General features: G+C 31.0%; 1 protein-coding gene across 1 annotated transcript; it reads right to left on the bottom strand.

Moving 5' to 3' along the window:
• Positions 1 to 239: 239 nt before the first annotated feature.
• On the bottom strand, positions 240 to 6,470 carry LOC134273467 (uncharacterized). The gene is made up of 7 exons (XM_062755665.1): positions 6,284 to 6,470; positions 4,388 to 4,594; positions 3,657 to 3,746; positions 1,998 to 2,118; positions 1,795 to 1,870; positions 1,244 to 1,391; positions 240 to 965 (listed from the first exon to the last, which is right to left on the bottom strand). The coding sequence occupies exons 1-7, from the start codon at positions 6,380 to 6,382 to the stop codon at positions 240 to 242; spliced, it is 1,467 nt and encodes a 488-aa protein (XP_062611649.1). The 5' UTR covers positions 6,383 to 6,470.
• Positions 6,471 to 19,566: the final 13,096 nt, after the last annotated feature.

Raw genomic sequence — 19,566 nt, 5'->3', positions numbered from 1 at the left:
TTAAGAAATAAACATGATAGTAAAGCACATACAGACTTTTCCTTATCAGCTAGCATTGTACAATGGACAAATAACAATCCGTCCTCCACAAATCCAATTATACTTTCATTTAGTTTAAGTTTCAATTAAAAAACAAACAAAAAACAAAACATAAGTAAACAGAACAAGAATTTTGAAAAACATGTGAAAGAAAGGAAAATATACGGTTATATATCAAGTTTTAAAATGGAATTAATTGCTTATTTTTCGAGGGACATTTCACTCAAACTTGCTGGAGAGATAGTTTTTTCAGACTTCCTTAGTAATGTTTTGAGCATGCTGCTAGTCACTTTTATTGAAGACGTGCATTCAGATTTTTCAGTAGTACTCAAATGAGGACAAGAAAAGAATTGGGAAGGCTTAATTGAACAACACTGATATTCTGGCTTTTGAGGAGATCCAGAGAAAATGTCGCACTGTTTAATGCTTAATTCATTGCTAAAAGAAAACAAGGGTAAAGATTCCGCCACCATCCGGTTTTGTACAGGAAACATTTGACCTTGCTTAGGGATTTCCAGCTTGTCCCTTTGTGGTAAAGTTAGGTCATTGGTGTTTTCAGCACTCCCTTGCTCTGATGACAGTTTGAGTTGATTCTGCTTGGATTTTTCCTTTACGAAATTTGACTGACAGTCAGAGATAGTTTTTTTATTTAATTTCTTGGTGATAAACTTTTCTAAGACTGCTTTTGCTCTTGGATGCTCTATATTTTTGTTGTTATTATATTTTTTGGATTTTTCCTGTACTTTTGAAGAGGAGCTAGTTGAAAAACAAATATTTTCTGATGTAAGCTGCATACTTTGCTCAATCAAATTTTCTACTATTTCGTCGACTTTGTCGAAACTCTTCTTTGTTTTCTTTTTTTCCATTCCTCGTTTGAAATCTAATTCCACCGAAAGTCCATGAAGTCTCATTTTCAGCTCGATTTGCTAGGAGGAAAAGTTCATATATTTTGAATACCTTCAATTTCGATTAAGAAAGACATTAATATCTATAAACTTGAATATCTAAAAGAATTCACTTTTTGTCATCATAAACTATGTATTTATGCCTGGAAAATATTAGCTTACATGAAATTACAATTTTGATTTTTTTCTAGTTTACCTTTCGCATATAATTCCTGATACCTGATTTTTTGAATATCATTAAATACCGGTATTGAATTCATTATGTTTTGCATTGTCCATCGTAAAATAAAAACCCTTACAAACTCTCTTATCAGAATTTTCTGATATTTTGCTTCCATTTCTTTCTGTCTGGCTTCACATCTTGCCAACTTTTCTTTGTCTTTCTTAAGATCTTTCAAGTATTCCACTGATGCTTTTAAAATTGAACCCTTGTGAAGTTTCATTGACCTGAATAAAATCAATTGTGGTAGTACAGTAAAACTCTCTTATAAAGAACTCATTCATAAAAGGATGTCAGTTATGAGGAATGAGTACATCTGATAGGCGACCTTTCATTTCATGGAGAAAAAGAATCTTCGTGACATAGTTGTCAAATTGGATGTCCCAATGACTTTCTTATAATCAATTTTTACTGTATCGAATTCACTTATCTTTCATAAAAATCTAGACAAAGAGATGCGTTAAAATGGCAGAAATCCTAAAAATTTTTTGATTGTTTATCAATTACGTTTTTCCTATCTATAATATGCAAATATGAATGCCTTGTTTCCTTTAAAGGTCACAAAATAATTACTGTGGCACATAATAATTACTGTGTCACAAAATGATTACTGTTTCACAAAATAATTACTGTGGTGTTGATGTTGGAAGTAAAGAAGCCAGTTCTTTTATTCTGTCGTTTATGTGGTATCGCCGTCTTCGCTCAACTAGAAAAAAAATAAGTTATAAAAACATTCCAATTCAATTCTTTTAAAAATCAGTATATGGTAAAAAAAAAATATGGAATAAATTCAAGATTTTTTTTCTAATTAAAAGGTGCGGGAAAACGCTTACTGATATTATGATTGTCTTTTTTTAACTTGTCTTTTCTCCTGACTTCCATTTCCTGTAGGTCAGAAGCTATACTTGGCTCACTTTCTTGTGGATTAACATAATTCCCATCGTCTCCGTGATTCTGAAATACAACATTATCTTTGCCATCATTCATCTATCAGGCCAAAAAATGTCAATGAACCTGGGGGTAGCCATTTTTAGCTATTTCAATTCATTTAAAAGGAGATCCATATAAAGATATACAAAAATGATCAAATTTTAAAACTTTACCAAATTAGTTGACAGCTAAAGATTTGAAAAAAAATAAATTAAATGAACATTGATTTAAAAAAAATTAAACAATGTAAATAAGGAACAGGGTGTACATCATAGATTCATTGTAACTTGGAACGTAGGAGGAATTAGCATCCCCTGCCGTTCATTCCCACCCGCCGTGGGTCTTATTAGTTGATCATCAAGCGAATTATCTGTAATTTAATTAACTGATTAAAAAAGGCCTTAAATTGGTATGAAACATGTCAGTCAAAGCATGAATCAAAGATAAATTGTATTTGCAAGAAGAGGTCATTGTAACAACCATGTAATTTTGGATTACCGGTGAAATGCTGACTGTAAACGAGCTTGTTGAAATTCTTGTAACATCAACTTATTTGTCTCAAGCTTTCCTTGGTTTAAAAATTCATCGTTCTTACAATATGTTCTTGTGGCTTTTTTTTCGACTTCACTGAGATATATCGAATGAAATAATTATTGTTCACTTATGAAACGTCATCGATTTATCATAGTGTAGAATTGAAAGTAAGAGCAAACTTTCAACAGAGTTTTCTTTTTAAATATAAGTATAAATCTTCTTAGTTTAAGAAATAAAAAAGAAAAAAATTACCATTGACCTGGATACAAATTGTCCATTTGTTTGCTGATTGGCATCGCAAGTTGTATCTGAATTTGGGAGGTAACCGACAAAAGGATCTACCTTAATTAAGATAAAGAATATCCTGTTTAAGTTAAGTGAGAGGTGAAAGAATAAAAAAGAACATTTAAAAAGAATGATATGATAGGGTTATTGAACTTATATTGGTGAATATTGGCAAGATCGTGCATTTGTACAGCCAACGAGTGCCAATATTCACCAATATATGTTCAATAACTCGGGCGACATTTTTTGTTTACAACTGAACGTTCGATATTGAACGCTCGTATTCGGAATGTTTTGGGCATACTCATAATTATACGAAACTCAGCATTCAATAAAACGTAAAGATATTGAACGCTAAGATTCACTAGATATTTAGTAGTATTTATTAGCTATATAATAAGTTATGTTATTATGTTATTATCTAAACTGTGATGTTCAATGCATGTGATGAGTGGGAAACATGCAATATTTAGATGTGATCAAACAGAGCAAACTTTAAATTTTTAGGTTTTTTTTTGAAAATAATATATTACCCATAGGAATAAACTTTCAAGAGTTATTTTTTTTTACGAAATTGATAGAATCATTACAAATATTTAAAATATAAAGAATACAAAACATGTCGGTTGTTAAAAGGGACATGATAAGTATCGATTGTAATTCGAAAACAACACCTTGTCTACAAAAATTGGGAATATATTGTCAATAAGGAAATTCGTGCATCTTTTCAGATTAAGATTTACCATTGAGCTCGATGCAAATTGCCCATTTATTTGCTGACTGGAATTGAATTTCGAGTCTATTTGGGTGACATCACCAATTAAAGCATCTACCTGAAATAAGATTAAAAAATCTTTTATTTGAAATGAAAAGTGAAAGAGTCAAAGGATATTTAAATAATATTTTATTTTAATATCGGAGTTGTCATATAAAATTCACCTTATAAGAGAGGGATACGATTACACAAAATATTCTTTTACAAACTTGAGCTTGATATTTTGCGTTAATCTTTTATAGTAGTCTTCAAAACGAAGCTTCAAAAGAAATAGTTTTATAGAAATCTAAGCTGCAACAGTTACTTTAACAGGATTGTTAAGGCAATATAAAAATTATTTCACATTAGCTTTCTAAAGTATCAAATTACAATATAAGAAATAAATGGAGATCACAAACAGTATTCAAGGTAAAAAATCAATAATTTCATTGATGTTCCGTTCTTATTTATTCCTGCAGATCTAGAAAACTAAGAGACAAACAATTACAAGTTTTAAATTATTAGTCTTGTTTGCTATTATTTTTTACATTTTCAACGATACCTTTTCACAAATTACATCGAACACTACATGTAGACATTATGAAGTCATCAGCATATTTTCTCAATTGAAAGTGACATTATGGGCTGTCCCTCTATTTTGATTATTTTAACCGGATAATAAAAATATCACTTTACGTATAGTCATTTTGTTGTGCTTACATCCGTGTGAGTGATTTCGTGAGGTAATTCGTCAGATAAAGGAACATGATGAAGTTCCATGAAATCTAGCGATGGATCCTCCATCAGCGCTGAAAACATTGATTCTTCAAGTTCAAAGTCCGCTGGTTCTCCATTCAGTTGCTGGGATTGTCTTTTATTTGTATGGTATTGACTTATGTTCATTCTGTCGTCTATTTCTCCCCGCATCTTTGTATTGAAATACACATATATTCATCAAGAGTCATTAGTTTGAAAGATTGTAAAAAAAAAAAAGATAATACCATAGCATTAACATTGAATGTATCATCAATATTAGTGTTCGATACGAGATACATTGCAGAAATGACATTGAACAGTTAAAAAATGAAATATGATTGTTTGCATCCACAGGAAATATCTGAATGATATTTGCTCTACAATGAACATTAGTTGGAATAACAAGACTGACAAATCAAACCAAAATTAAAGATTATAGTTTTATTAAAAGTCATGTTTATATGAAAAGAAGAATAGATATAGGACATATATGATTGATTATTTGATTTATTGATTGGATCCATTTTTATTTATTATCACAACTGTAAATTTAGTAAATTCAATTTGCATCCTAAAACCTTTGTTCTTCTTGGTATTTATAATATTTCCAAAGCGAGAAGTACCGAAATTTTCAGTAAATTAAAAAAATAAGTAATACCTATAATAATATTATTATAGGTATTACGTATATTTTTAATTTACTGAAAATTTCGATAAAATTGATAGGTACGCGAACTCCTATGGAAGTACCAACGTATTTTCTTTTAACTCTGGTGAATTGTAATGTGGTATGAAATACAAAATTATTTTTCCAAACTGCTTCTAAGAAGTGTAAACGGAAAGAAAAAGAATCATTTCGCCTTTCAATGAGTTTCCTTTCATTTTCTTTTCAAGAGAAGGTTAGAAATGAAGTGAAAATTCTATTAAAAAAAGAAATTTACAATGGCAACGAAATGACAATTATAATTAAGTTTTTCAGGATTTTTTTTGACACTTGAAGCAGACCTTCGCTGAATATGTTTAGTTTTTAAAAAGATATTCTGTATTGATAACTTTCATCATATGTATATGAGTGTAGATCAAGTATAAGAAATAAACTAGATTTCATGTTCACACATATATTTTTTTAAATTTCGCCAAGGAAACCTACATGATATTAAATCATTTTATATGACATGTCACATTTGTAAAGAAGCCGGAATTACTTAATTTTGTTTTCTCCTCAAGCTTTGTCGATGAAGGTTAACAAAATGATAAATATCAAACAGGGGTGTTTGCATTGAAAGCAATATTTTCGTCGTCTTGCATAAAGACAATTTTTGAAGGGGATTTGGTGGGGCGGGGAGAGTATATTTCATTTTGTGAAGATTTTTTTTTTTGGTTTAGTCTTCCAAAGGGGATAAAATTGTTAATTTCAGTAATTTAAATATATATGCACATGGTCTGATCGTATAATTAACGTATGGTTTTTATTGTCATATAAGTAATAACAAAAACCAAATAAATGATAATATTTTGATGGTCGTAATAACGGATGTAATTCACATTATACTTTTTTATCTTTTGCTTTAATTCATGGTTGTATAAAATGAGTCATATCACCAATATTATATATAGCACATAGTGAAAAAAGACATTTATTAATTTGTGAGAGTGAACATGGTAAAATTAAGCCATTTATAGCAAAATTAACGGAATATGAAATTTATTTTATATTGCCTCTGTTCATTTATCCTTAGTTGTACCGAAATATAGCAAGAGTAATTTTAATTGCTCTGATATATATAAAAATGAAATTAATGTAATAGAATAAACTTACCATGTTAGCATTAAACATGATAATAACAATTTAATACTTACATTATTTATCTGTTCCATTTTATTGCATGTTGAAGATAAAATTGCATCATATGTAGTATTCTTTGTGCTTTCTGTCATAATTTCCTCTTTATTGGCCATTCTCTTCCATTCAGATCAATCTTTGTAATCGTGGACAACTTGCATTTGTTTTACTTTATTGAGACATTTCCGTCTCTGTCTCAGTGAAGAACACTTGCAGTGGTATAAATTGATTATGTTACATTTAATTAAATAGACATATATAATTCAGTTTATTCATTAATAAGTATCATTCGTGAGATTATTTCATCATGCATTCCGCTAATAGAAATTCTTTTCCATTGGTCAAAAAGCAATTTATGTTTTAGAAATATGTTAAGCTTTGAGTTATTAAACCATGAAGTACCGCCTATTTGTCTTTCATCTATAAAATATGGAGATAACGAGCATTCCAATTAAATAATGCAAATTGAGAGTAGAGCAAACACGGTGGAAACAAATGTCGTGATGGAGGAAGAAACCTCTGTCGAACGGTCAAACCCGCCGTGTACGTGCCCCTTGATCTGACAATTAAAAAACAATCTTAGATAATTTGATGTAAATAATGGCTTTACAATATGTATTAAAACGCCAGTCAGCATAATTTAGACTGTGATTTAAACTCTATGCCAGAAAATTTAAACAATGTGATGATAGCTATGAATCTGCCTGATTTAAAACTATTCGATGATTCATTTGAAAGTTAAATACAAGGAATTGATTGTTTTAAAGGGTTATAACATATATTGCTACAAAAAAATCTGTAAAATCAATATTGAAATCATTAGGTTTATTCTATATAGTTTCTTATATGAAATATATGGAGATAACAAACAGTATTCAACCTCAAAAGTGCATACAAAATTGAAGCAGAGCAAATTTGGACCTCTAAAACACCAGAGGTAGGATCAGCTGCCATGGAGGAGTGCGCATATAATTTCTTTTTTTCATGATTTGTTTCATTATCAATAATTTATTATATTGAATTATAGTTTAAATTTATAATCGCTATTTAAAGAAATCTGCAAATTGTCAATTTAATATAAAAATCTAGCAAGTAAACTCAATAATAATACAGAAGAGATGGTTAAGATAATCATCTTTTTATCAGGCTGTGATTGTATTCTTTCCTCTTGTTTTTAAATTCAAGGGTTGTATTTGAAGAAGGTAAATGAAGGAATAAAATTATGGCTTAGGTTGATATATTTAAATGTTAAATATTAACAGATTCATACCATAATTCCTCAGCTGTTGATGATGGAATAATATGGGAAAATGAAGACTAAACTCATGTCAAAATTTCAGATTAAAAGAGGTAGGAAGCCACACAAGAAAGAGTGCAGGTGTCAAAGCAATAAATTTCCGCACGATATCTCAAAAAGACTAAGCTTTAACAATCTGAAATTTTGTGACAACTCATTAACAAAAACAAGACAATGCAACTTTTTGATGCAAAGGAAAAGGACAGTTATATAATGATTTAAGGCCAAGAGGAAGTGAGATGCAAACAATTAACAGTTTCACTCATAAAGTGTCAGGAAAATTGGAATGTGAAATTTGGAGATAAAAGACTGTAATCAAGTTAATATGTCCATTTAACAATATAAATCAGTAGTATAGAACAAACTCGAATCTCTAAAACCCCTAAACATGTGATCAAGTCCCACCACCATAAAAGTCTTAAGTCTGAGTATTTTCTAAACTTCAAAGTTTTCAAAGTTTTATGGCGGTGGACCAGGTGCCATAATTTTACAAACTAACAGACAATAACACAAGCAGAAAGCATCTGGACTTTGGCATAAGATTAAAGAGACCAGAAAGAGCATAACCTTGAAGGGTTTTCTCGTTTAAGGCTATTATTGAGAACAGAAGCAAAAACTCACCAGGATATAACCTTTGACCCCCCCTTTAGCTGTGGTTTCCAAACAAAGTCAACAACAAAGCCATGTTCTTAAGGCTAATGGGGATCAGATTGACCACTGAAGGAATGAAAGGAATGTTACTAACAACACATTTTCATCGAGAAGAAGGAGATGTAGGAAAATAAAACCTAACAGGAGGACTTTAGTTCTGTGGACAGAGAACGCATTAAGAAAACTGAAAAAAAATGAAAGAAACCACCTATGAATCTGAACATTCCGCCAATTCACCAATACGTGCAGAGGGGGTGCAAGAAATAACAAAAGCGTCGCAAAGCATCTCCTTCACAACCGATCATAATATATAGATTTTATCTTGTGAAAACAATATGAAAGATAGGATATAAATAATAGTTAGGCAAATTACTCATAACATATACACGTCACATTAGATGACATCTAGTTATAATATGCCTTGGAAAAGACACTGTAGATCATTAAACTTTAGCCTCAAATTATTTTCGCGAGATACTTGTTTACTCTTTTTAAGCGAGATAAATTTTTTGTAGTCATTGGTCTATAAATATTTAAGGAATATCAATTTACGCGATAATTAAATTTTTGCTTACTCGCTAAATTACGCGAAAATAAAGCGAATTCCAAGTAATTTCGCGAATATATAGGAAACGCTTTAAATAACCTCTGCGACATGCAAACTGGAATAATTTTGAAAATGAATAAAAATTTCCATCATGTTTTTGTATTTGGACAATTTATGAACCTGCTATATTTAAAATTTGCTTTAACGCCAGTTAATTATCTCGGGACACTTAAACAATCGCAACAACTTACAGGTACTTCATGATCCACGATGGACTGAGGTTTTATATTTACAGATATGTTTATGCACTGTTTTTTTTTCTATCAGACTTGTACATGTAATGGGCGTAAAGGTATTAGAGAGAGAAAAAAAAAGAATACTGTCTTCCATAAGGAATTTTGGATGAAGATTGATGGCCTTCATGAAAAAATACGGAAGACTTTGAGACTATTCTACGCAGCTGATTAAATAACGATTGTTTATGTAAAATCATCAAAGGACTGAACTAAAACATGCATGCATCATTTTTAGTAAATAAATTTTAAATTATATAAACAAGCATTGTTTTACTTGGCTTTTTTTTTCACTTTTTTTACATGACAAAATATATTTAATTAAGCAGGGCTACTCATTATATATAAGGATATAATTATACCGTGTAATTAGGTCAGAGAATGGCCTATGATCTTTGGAATAATCATATATGAAGGTTTTCTGTACCACAAATGCATATGTATTATAGCTAATAGTAATAGTTTTAAAATACTGTAGATGATACATATACAGATTTTCTATTTGCAGGCTCAAATACGGTTTAGCAGTAACTTGCAGGTATATAATATCATAAAAAAATTCTGGTATGTTTTTTGATTTCCATTTAAGAATTTGAAAGAACTTTTAAGTAAAAAATGCATATTTTTAAAATTTACATTTCGCTGTAACATAAAATGGTGTTTAAAATCTTCTAAAAATACCTAGAAAACTTTGAAAATTATTTGAATTTTTTTAGTGATTGTCACAGTAAATTTGAAATTACGTTGTAAAATGCTCAATTTTAGACCTTTGCATTTTTAAATACGAATTATACATATTAGTATATCAAAAAATAAATTCTTACTGCAGTAAGTTCTTAACAACTAATCCATGGTATCTGAGAAGCAGAAATTTAAAAGAAATATAGAAAAATAGTCATTTTACATGTATTTTTTTTTATTTTTATATTTATTTGTGGACTTTCTCAAGAAAAGTCTTTATGGACTTTGTAATTGTAAATGCTTAATTTTATCTTGAGAACTATGTAAATATTTGTATTTTTTGAAAACAACGAATAAATTGTAGTTAAAGATGCCGTTTGTACATCGTTCACGATTTTTGCATTTATATTATTGGGAACTACGTATTTTGAATTACCTTGCTAATCGAACTCCAGACTTTGATCTTTGACGTGCTGTGAATAAATTCAAACTACCAATATACAGAATATTTTTAACATTTGAGAGACAAGTCTATGCTATTTAGCATGTGTACTGTTTGTGTTAAAACATTATGAAAATATCAGCCTTACAGACCTTTTGACCTTGTCCACTTACCTACTTTACAAACAGTTTTATAAATATCGTAAAAACTGACAATTGCAATTAAGACAGACTGAGAGATCTCTTTATCTCTTTATATCTCTTCGTATAAAATGATAAATATTTAAGGTTGGAGAACCATATTTACTTTGATTGTCAGATTTTTTTGCAGCCTTATTCTAATCATGATGCTTTCTTCTTTATAGGCTTTATGGATGAACTATAATGCTAAATAGCTGACAACTCTAATTTACATATTTATTGAAGCTACAAAGCAGGCGACACATCAGATCTTTGAAACAATTTAGTTGTACGAATCCGATGTCAACTTCCTATTTATTTGTGCGTCTGTCTAAAGCTGTATGTCCATAGCGGTGCAACCATAACTTGAACAACAATTAATATATCATTTTCTCTCTGAATTTTCTTTAATAAAGGTTGGATCTTGCCGTCATTTTTTTTTTAAAGAATCTTTTGTAAAGTTTTTTTCTTAATATCTTAGCACATAGCTAAGTTAAAAATAAAAACGAAAAATCGGGAACAGTGTGCATCATTCGGCTAAAATGCGTTAACAGGATCTCTTTGCGGTCTTGTCTTATGCGAATAGATACGTTTACATTTGTGACAGAGAAAAGGCTTCACATTACTTTGCATTATAATATTCACTCATTAAGATTCATTTATATGTGCATTTTTCTCCCTGTACAAACAAAGTATCAGTTTGTATAGGAATCCAAATATAATATTACTGTTGATATATTTTTTAATGAAGGGAAGAATTTCAGACATTTACTTGTAATAATGTGCAAATGAGACTTCAGACAAGAAACAGCACACAGTCCAAACTTTAAAGAAAATTATGCACACCTAAGCGGGTGTACATGCATATAATACAATAAGAATAAAAACAAGATGTGTTTATGAAACACTATGCGCCCGGCGGCAACAAAGTTAAAAAAAAACAACATATTTTTAGCTTATTGGTCACAGTGAAGGTCACAAGATCATTGATCTTGGTGTCATTTGAAAGAACTTGATTAGTGAAGTATGCATACCAAATATGAAGTTTATCTCTCATTTCAAGATTATGGCTTCAAAAAAGTTATTTTTAGCATATAGGACACATCAAGTTCATTGACCTTTTACGTGTCTTTTTAGTGGAGAACAGGCCAAATTTAAATCTTTCTTCGTTCAAAAGTTATGTCGAAGGTTAAAATTTGCCGACAAAAAAGCTATATTTAGCGTATAGGTCAAAGTCAATGTCACAAGTTAAGGTCATTGATCATGGTGTCGTTTAAAAGAGATTAATCATTGGTGTATGCATACCTAATATAAAGTCTCTATCTTTTATGGTTCAAAAGTTATGGCGAAGGTTAAAGTTTGCAGAAAAAACTATTTTTAGCATATAAGTCACAGTCAAAAAGGTCATTGACTCTGAATTGACATTTAATAAAGCTTAATCATGAAGTTGTACAAAAGAATCTTTTGTACAGTTTATTTCAAATATCTTTGCAGATAAACAGATTAGACTTAGTTACAAAAAAACAATATACTCCCAATGTGCATCTTTCGGCGCATTAATATAATATTCATAATGAGACGACACAACTTGCCGAATATTAACCTTTATTACATAGTTAGTAATAAATACGTTTTTTACATTTGATATGCCAGACGAAAATAGCTGTATCAGCCCTGCAGGGCTGATATGGATATGCGGGGCTGATACGGATCAATATCACACCCCTAGTGAATTAAACCTTAAAAAAGCAGTAATTGTGATCATACACATATTTTGAGGGTAAATATTCTCTTAATTTTAACTTTTTAATGTAAGGATAATCTTAATGACAAATAAAAAAATATTTTCAAAGAATTACGAATCGGGCAAATTTGAAATAGAAGTAGAAACAAACCCAAACCGCATGAGACAATAGATCGTGTAAGAAGTCAGTGCATGATTATTTATTTATTTTCTTCTCAACTTAATGTGTACTGTGCGAAGTATGTAATAAACATAAAAAAATATATTTTGTTTATTTGTTAAATATCTCTTTGACGATTTTCATTCAGAATGAGACGACACAACTTGCCGAATATTAACCTGTACTCACTTCTCACGGCCTTAAACAGTGAGGGATCTTGTTTCATGTCAACATCTACTGTGACAGATAACTTTGATTTATACGGTCTCATCCGAAAGACAGGTCTACATGCCATTGGGATTCGAACCAGCGACGTAAAGATAAAACCTTACTCCGGAGCAATACAAATATGGATCGGTCATAAACACGGACCTTCGGAAATTCCAGCATCTCTGTCTACCGGACACATCCGCCGTGAGTTCTGTGTATTGAGCAGGTAGACGGAATATTCCGTTTTCATATTCCGTATAAAAATTGTCGTACTTTTGAAATACTTCAGCCAATGTTAGACCTAATGATAAGTTATATTTCCTGATAAAGTTATTATGATGACCATGGAAATTGATGTAACATCAACTTATTCGTCAGTAACGTGCCTCGGTTAAAATGTTCTACTCAGAATAAACTCTTGTGATTTGAATAAGTTGGTAGCCGTTAAAAACATACATAGGAAAGAAGAGCATAGCTTAATATTAAAACAAAGTTACTGATGGAAAAGCCTGAGTCATCTTGATATTGGCGGAAGATACCCCATCTTTGACACTTTTTGTATATACAATTTGCCAAATTATCTTGTCTTATACCTTTAGGTTTATTCTAGTCTCAATACTGTATGACTTTTTTATATTCTCTTTTTAGGGTTGTGGCATTTTTTTGGAATGTTTAACAAGCCACAACTACCTCTATTGAATTATGGTATTATGCTTTTAGTTTGTTGTATTTTGAACTGTTTTGTACATGGGTTTTTTGCATAATACTTTGTCATTTATTTGTTAAATAAAGAACCATTCCAATCCCTCAATGATTAGGTGTATTTTCTTGTGTCAAACTGAGCACCACCCTAATTCTGTTCTCCATAAAGTATTTTATCTTCCTTAAACATACAAAAAAAATTTAAATTGTTCTCAAAAATTGATTATCAAATTACAGCATATTATCTTATATAAAAAGTTTAGCTTAATATATATTCATATGAACAATTTGATAAATTTGGTTTTTTTAAAGACGTGATATATAAACTGGAATTTCACAGTAAATATTAGCTATTGGAAAGAAAGTGGAAAATATTTTGGCAAATCTAGTGAAAGAAATGTTCAGTAATTCTGCGTCGTATTTATATTTACCTTTTAAGTAAGAATTTATCAACAGCGTTTCTTTCAAAATTTAATTTTCAAGGATTTTTACTGAATCACATGCTTTTCTAGTCACATGAAAATTTTATTTGAATCATATGATATGCATTTTTTTGCTTTACTATTTAATAGATTTAAAGCATGGGGCTTCGAGTTATCATTATTTTCGATTAATCACAGTGGAATTAATTGGAGCCACTTCATAGATATGTAGTTTTTAAATTGAAATACTCTAAGACATTTACTAACAGCTGGAACTTAATTGAACATACAAAGTGTAATATTCTGATTTTATTCGATTTCAAGATTGGACGTATGTTTTATTCTCTAGAGGAAGCATGTGACTACATGAAATTCGATCGAAATGTACATTGTATGGATTGAATTTCAAATTCCATGTGTCTTTATGAAAAATGACAATGTTAAGGATTGTATAAAACTTTCTGTGAATAAATGAGTTTTTCATGCAAGATCAACGTTCTTTGAATATTGTCTATTTCAGGCCTTAGTAACAAAATGGATATAAAAAGTTACACATGCATAATTGGAATCTAAAACAAATCCGATATAGAAATTTAGCTTATATTGATATAAATTGGCGCACCTGTTCACGGAAAACGCCCATTTTAAATGACGAAATGTATTAACATCAAAGTTGTTTAATGTGAAAAAATAGTATCAAAGGTAATAACCTTCACGTGAGATCAGTTAAAGGTAATAGAGTTGAGATTATAGCATTAATGCCCTAGTTTTAATAATTAATAAGAGAAGTGTAAGTTCTATAACAAAAAATCATATGTCAGTACTTGTAGGAAACACTTTCGTCAAATACTTGACTTTATCTCAAATTTTTATTTTTTTGAAACCTCTTACAATTTTGTTGCACACATGGTCGCCAATTTTGATGAAACGTTGCCCATTATTATAACTTGACACAAACTACATACTGTGAAAGAAGGATATGGAGATGGCGAACAGTATTTAATATGAAGTCCATAAAACAATACAAAATTGGAGCTGCGCAATCACGGACCTCCGAAACATCAGAGGTGGGATCAGGTGCCATGGTGGAGTGAGCATCCCCTGCTGACCGGTCACAACCGCCGTGTGCTCCTTAATTGTCATGATCAGGAAATTCAGTGTATGAATAATGGACTAACACTTAGTATGAAAAAAGTCAGTCAGCATTTGACTCAATGATAAATTGTATTTGCTGACAAGGTCATTGTATCGACCATAGAACTTAAGAAATGATGACTTTAAACGAGACTGCTGATATTCTTGTTTCATTAACCAATTTTTTGTGGGGGTTTAATTTACGTTGTTTTCGAGGTATCAAGAGACCCACGAACTCATGTCAACCACAAAATGTTAAATGTTACATCCATAACTTCTCAACAATTCTTCATCTACGAAATCAAATCCCCAGAAACCAAGAGCTTTTCCCCAAACTACGAAAATTTGACCTTAAAGAAATATGTGATTTTACAATACCTTTTATTTTATATAATTTGGTTGCTGTGTGTCTGGGTTGCCAAAGTAATATCCGTTTTTTCTCGAAAAAATGAAATGTTCAAGTACTTTGAATAGTTGTCGAACATTGATAAAGAAGATTATATTTTTACTACAACATACCTTTTTTCAATTTCACCCGCCCCCATTGTAAGTCTGTAATTTATCATTAGCCCACTGCAGTAAGATAATTCGCGTCTAGAGATTTTTTGTTCAAATATCCTAAAGCCGTCGTTGGTCAACCAATTAAGAAACTATTTATTTAACTCACCTTGAATTGTCCTTATCTAATAGAACTTGAGTTCAATATCATGTATTTTTTTTTTAAGTTTAATGAAGAAATTTGTGTAGAATTTGTGCAGAATCTTATGCTTGAAAACAAGAAAACACTTGCTGTGACCTTGAACTCGACATCATATAAATATTGCATGTAGTTGAGTGTAAAATTGAAAATTTTCACCCCAAGAAAACCATTGTCAACCGAGGCGCAACCATTGTCAACCGCCTCGGTTGACAATTTATTTCGAGGGGTGAAAATTTTCAATGTTACACTCAACTACATGCAATATTTAATATGTTATACTGAATGTTTTATACAAATACATATAACAGTGAACCGTACGCGCATAAATTCTGCGCAGTCGCTATTTTTTGGAATATCACCTATCGTCAAGCAACGTTGACTGTTGCTACGCTGGAGGGCGTGGCTTCATTATTTAGCGGGTAATAGTGTTTTTTAACAAATGTTTCTCGACCAATATGATTCATTTACTTTACAAGAAAGTATTATATTTAGATATATCGACGACGTATTGTCAATTAACAATTAACAATTCCAATTCTTATGTCAATATGATGTATATCCTGGTGAGCTTGAGATGAAAGATACCACAGAGTCCGACACATTTGTTTCATATTTTGATATTTACTTGAAAAAGACTGTAATCTAACAACCAAGCTCTATGATAACCGTGATGACTTTAACTTTTTCTATCGTCAACTTCCCTTACTTATGCAGCAATATACCTTCATCACCTGCATACGTAGTTTATATATCTCAGTTGAATCGATATTGAAGAGCCTCTACGTATGGACGATTTCTCAAACGAAGTAAATTACTGACAAACAAGTTGATGAAACAAAAATATCAACAGTCTCGATTAAAGTCATCATTTCTCAAGTTCTACGGTCGATGCAATGGTCAGCAAATACAATTTATCATTGAGCAACACAATTTTACATCAAAAGTTGTTTAATGTAATTGTTAGTCCATTATTTATACACTGAATTGACGACGGATTTTTCCGTTATTTCCCGATCATGACAAGGAGCACACTGCAGGTGTGACCGGTCGGCAGGGGACACTCACTCCTCCATGGTACCTGATCCCATCTCTGATGTTTCGGAGGTCTGTGTTGGCTTTGCTCCTATTTTGTATTGTTGAACTTTTGATTTTGAACTGTTCGTTATCTCCATAAATTTAAACAACACTTATGTTATGATATCCGAGAATTCATTTTTGTAATCTTTACAGTAGAATAAAACGTTACGTAGTGGCTTCTTGCATCAACTTAGAGATTAAGTCAAGTTTGATGTTTATATCAGCGTAAGAATGTTCATATTCTACATGCAAGAGTAAGTTTCCAAACAAAAAAACCAACAATATCATTCATTCTTGTATATATTTTTCCTTTTTAAACTACATTTACTATAGTCTATATAGTAAAGCGGAATCGTAGGAATTTAAATTAATTTTTTTTGACTTAAAAAAATATAAAAACGCTTACATTGCCTTTGAATATTGATACCTGGTTTAATAGTAATGTGTGTGTTTCTTAAAAAATGAGATTAAATCATACAGATACTAAATCTGTACCTCCATTACGGTATTAGAAAATGGAAACAATTGTTAACCAATTAGAAGTATCAAATTCAGATCTTGAAATATGTTTGGACCTCTTTTTTACTCAGAACAGGGTTAATCCAGAAGTAATCACAATCCCTATTAAATCTTTATAATCGATTTTTTTTCTCGACAAAAGCGTATTTGCTGATATGTCTATTCATTTTGACTTTTGCACTAAAATTTCATTTAGATACATGTATTATCGAACTATATAAATATTAAAATAATCAAATCGTTGGATATCGTCTATCGCCACATGGCAATAAAGAACTGACGGTCGTTTTGTCTTCAATTTGAATCTGATGATAGCTAGTTTAGATGTACACAAAAGAATGTTATTGAATTTTAAAAAAATACATGTGGACAAAGTTCAAGCCCACATAGCAGAACATCGTTGGCCCAATCTTACATTATGGTTGTATTATCGCTGTTGGGTTACCTTTATTGGGCCAACGGTGGTCCAACATGGAATATTGATAGTTGGTTATGTATAATGGGGCCAATGTTGGGTTAACTGTTGGCGTTATATCATAAAACTTTTATCATGAGAGAAAATATTTGTTTGGGGATTGGCATCGGCCCTAAGTTGGCCCAATATACCATGAACCTGGCTGAACATCACGGGTAAACAACATCCGGCCTACTTGTAATATCCGCGCCATTTTTAATCTGTCACGAAAGTAAGGAGACTGATACCTTGCATATCTGCATCCACTTTGTAAGTATTTATAATATGTTTGCTTCAACACAGCTTAATTTACGTTCAGAATAAATCATATTGTGTACAAATCTGTGTAAATCAGACACGGGGAAGTGCAGAAGCCAGGTGCTTTAGGGTCAACATTGTCGAGCACATGATCAAACATGTTGAAAATGTTGAACATGTTAAAACAAGTTAAAACAAAATTTATTCAGTACTAAAACATAAATTGATGGATGCTTTCATTTAAAATGTGTTCATTGTATCGACAAATTTTCTATTTTACTTTGAATAATGATTTATATGGAGAAACATTGAATCAAAATCGGTTTGATGATGATGATGATGATCAAGCGTAGAAATTTTATGCATAAATGCCTTCATCACGCAAGCTAATCGCTGAATCGCACCATGAAACAAAAAAAGACGGTTGTTCCTTAATTGACAGCTTAAACATATAGTATATACTCTTTATGCAAATACACTGACAATAGTTTTGCTTCGTGTGAAAACAAAATGAAGAGAGTTTGATGAAAATTGTCATTTATTTTGATCTAATAAATGATCATGCAAAAATACTAATGAAACAAATTGACAAACATTACATAATCATAAAAAACATGTGCATAAAATTAACAAATACATTTTGTTAAGCCAATTATCATAGGTGGGGCATAAAAAATCGCTACAGTTTTACTATACACAAGAACAAAATGATTTAAATCACACAAACATGGCAAGAAGATAAAAATAAAAAGCATTTGGGTGGGACGGTGGGAAAAACAAATCAAGATGACTGGCGAATGTATGATGACAAGGCAATGCACGCTGGAAGAATGAAGGCGTGTGCAAAATTAGCTGAATCTGGTCAGCTTAAACATATAGATATATACTCTTGTCAGATGTTTTACATAAATTAATTTAATGTTGTAAATTAAGATTTTACTAATTACTGAGGAAAGTAACAAATGTTTTAAGTACCAAATACTACAATTTTATTAAGTGCTACTGGAGATTCTAAAAAGACATTGAGAACACAATCAAAGAATGGCTAAGGTATGCCAAGGACAGTGACGGGAGAGGAAGAAACGGACAGAGAAGAAAAGAAGGGGGAGGAGACTCGAGAGAGAGAAGAGGAGACTTAGGAGAGGGATCAGATGGAAAATGACAGTGCCTAACTTTTTTCTGTTATATACTGTGACACACCTGTAATTCTACCCTTTTCTGTGTCTGTTTGTCGGTAACAAACATGATGCAGATGCCAGAACCATTATTTTGTTTAAGTAAACAAAATGGCGGGATTCGTTTTAGTATTATTTTTAGTACAGGAGGGCTTTGGTTTTTTTTTTAGACATGCTTATTGATACCTGCAATTTACTGAGCTTGTGGATTTACATCAGAGGGGGAGTATACCGTCATGTAACCCTACATGTATCGCTTCAAGTGAGCATCAACTTCTTGTTCTTTATTAATGTTTTCTTCATGAACTGAGCAATAAAATACTAGACTAGTATGTTACAATTTCATTTTAAATTTTGATTTCTTTTTCCTCAGTTTTTTTTATTAATGTAGAGCTACTTACAATGCAATACTTGTTGATGGTAATTCTATGAGATATTGTGAATATGTATTAATCTAGCATGTATGATATTAATTATAAAGAACTTTTACCATTAAACTGTACTACAAAACTAGTCTAACCTTATTATATATCATAATAGTTTGTTGTTTCAATTTTGAGGACAAATGGCCAACCAGTGAAAAGGAAATGAGTTGTCCTGATGGAGAGCCAGTAAGATACAAACCAACGTTGGCCCAAAAATTATGTCTGCCTAA

The sequence above is a fragment of the Saccostrea cucullata genome, unplaced genomic scaffold (assembly GCF_032062105.1).
Source record: "Saccostrea cucullata isolate Sc308-1 unplaced genomic scaffold, CSIRO_AGI_Scuc_v1 ctg3301, whole genome shotgun sequence".
Taxonomy (NCBI): domain Eukaryota; kingdom Metazoa; phylum Mollusca; class Bivalvia; order Ostreida; family Ostreidae; genus Saccostrea; species Saccostrea cuccullata.
This window is presented reverse-complemented; position numbering and strand designations above follow the sequence as displayed.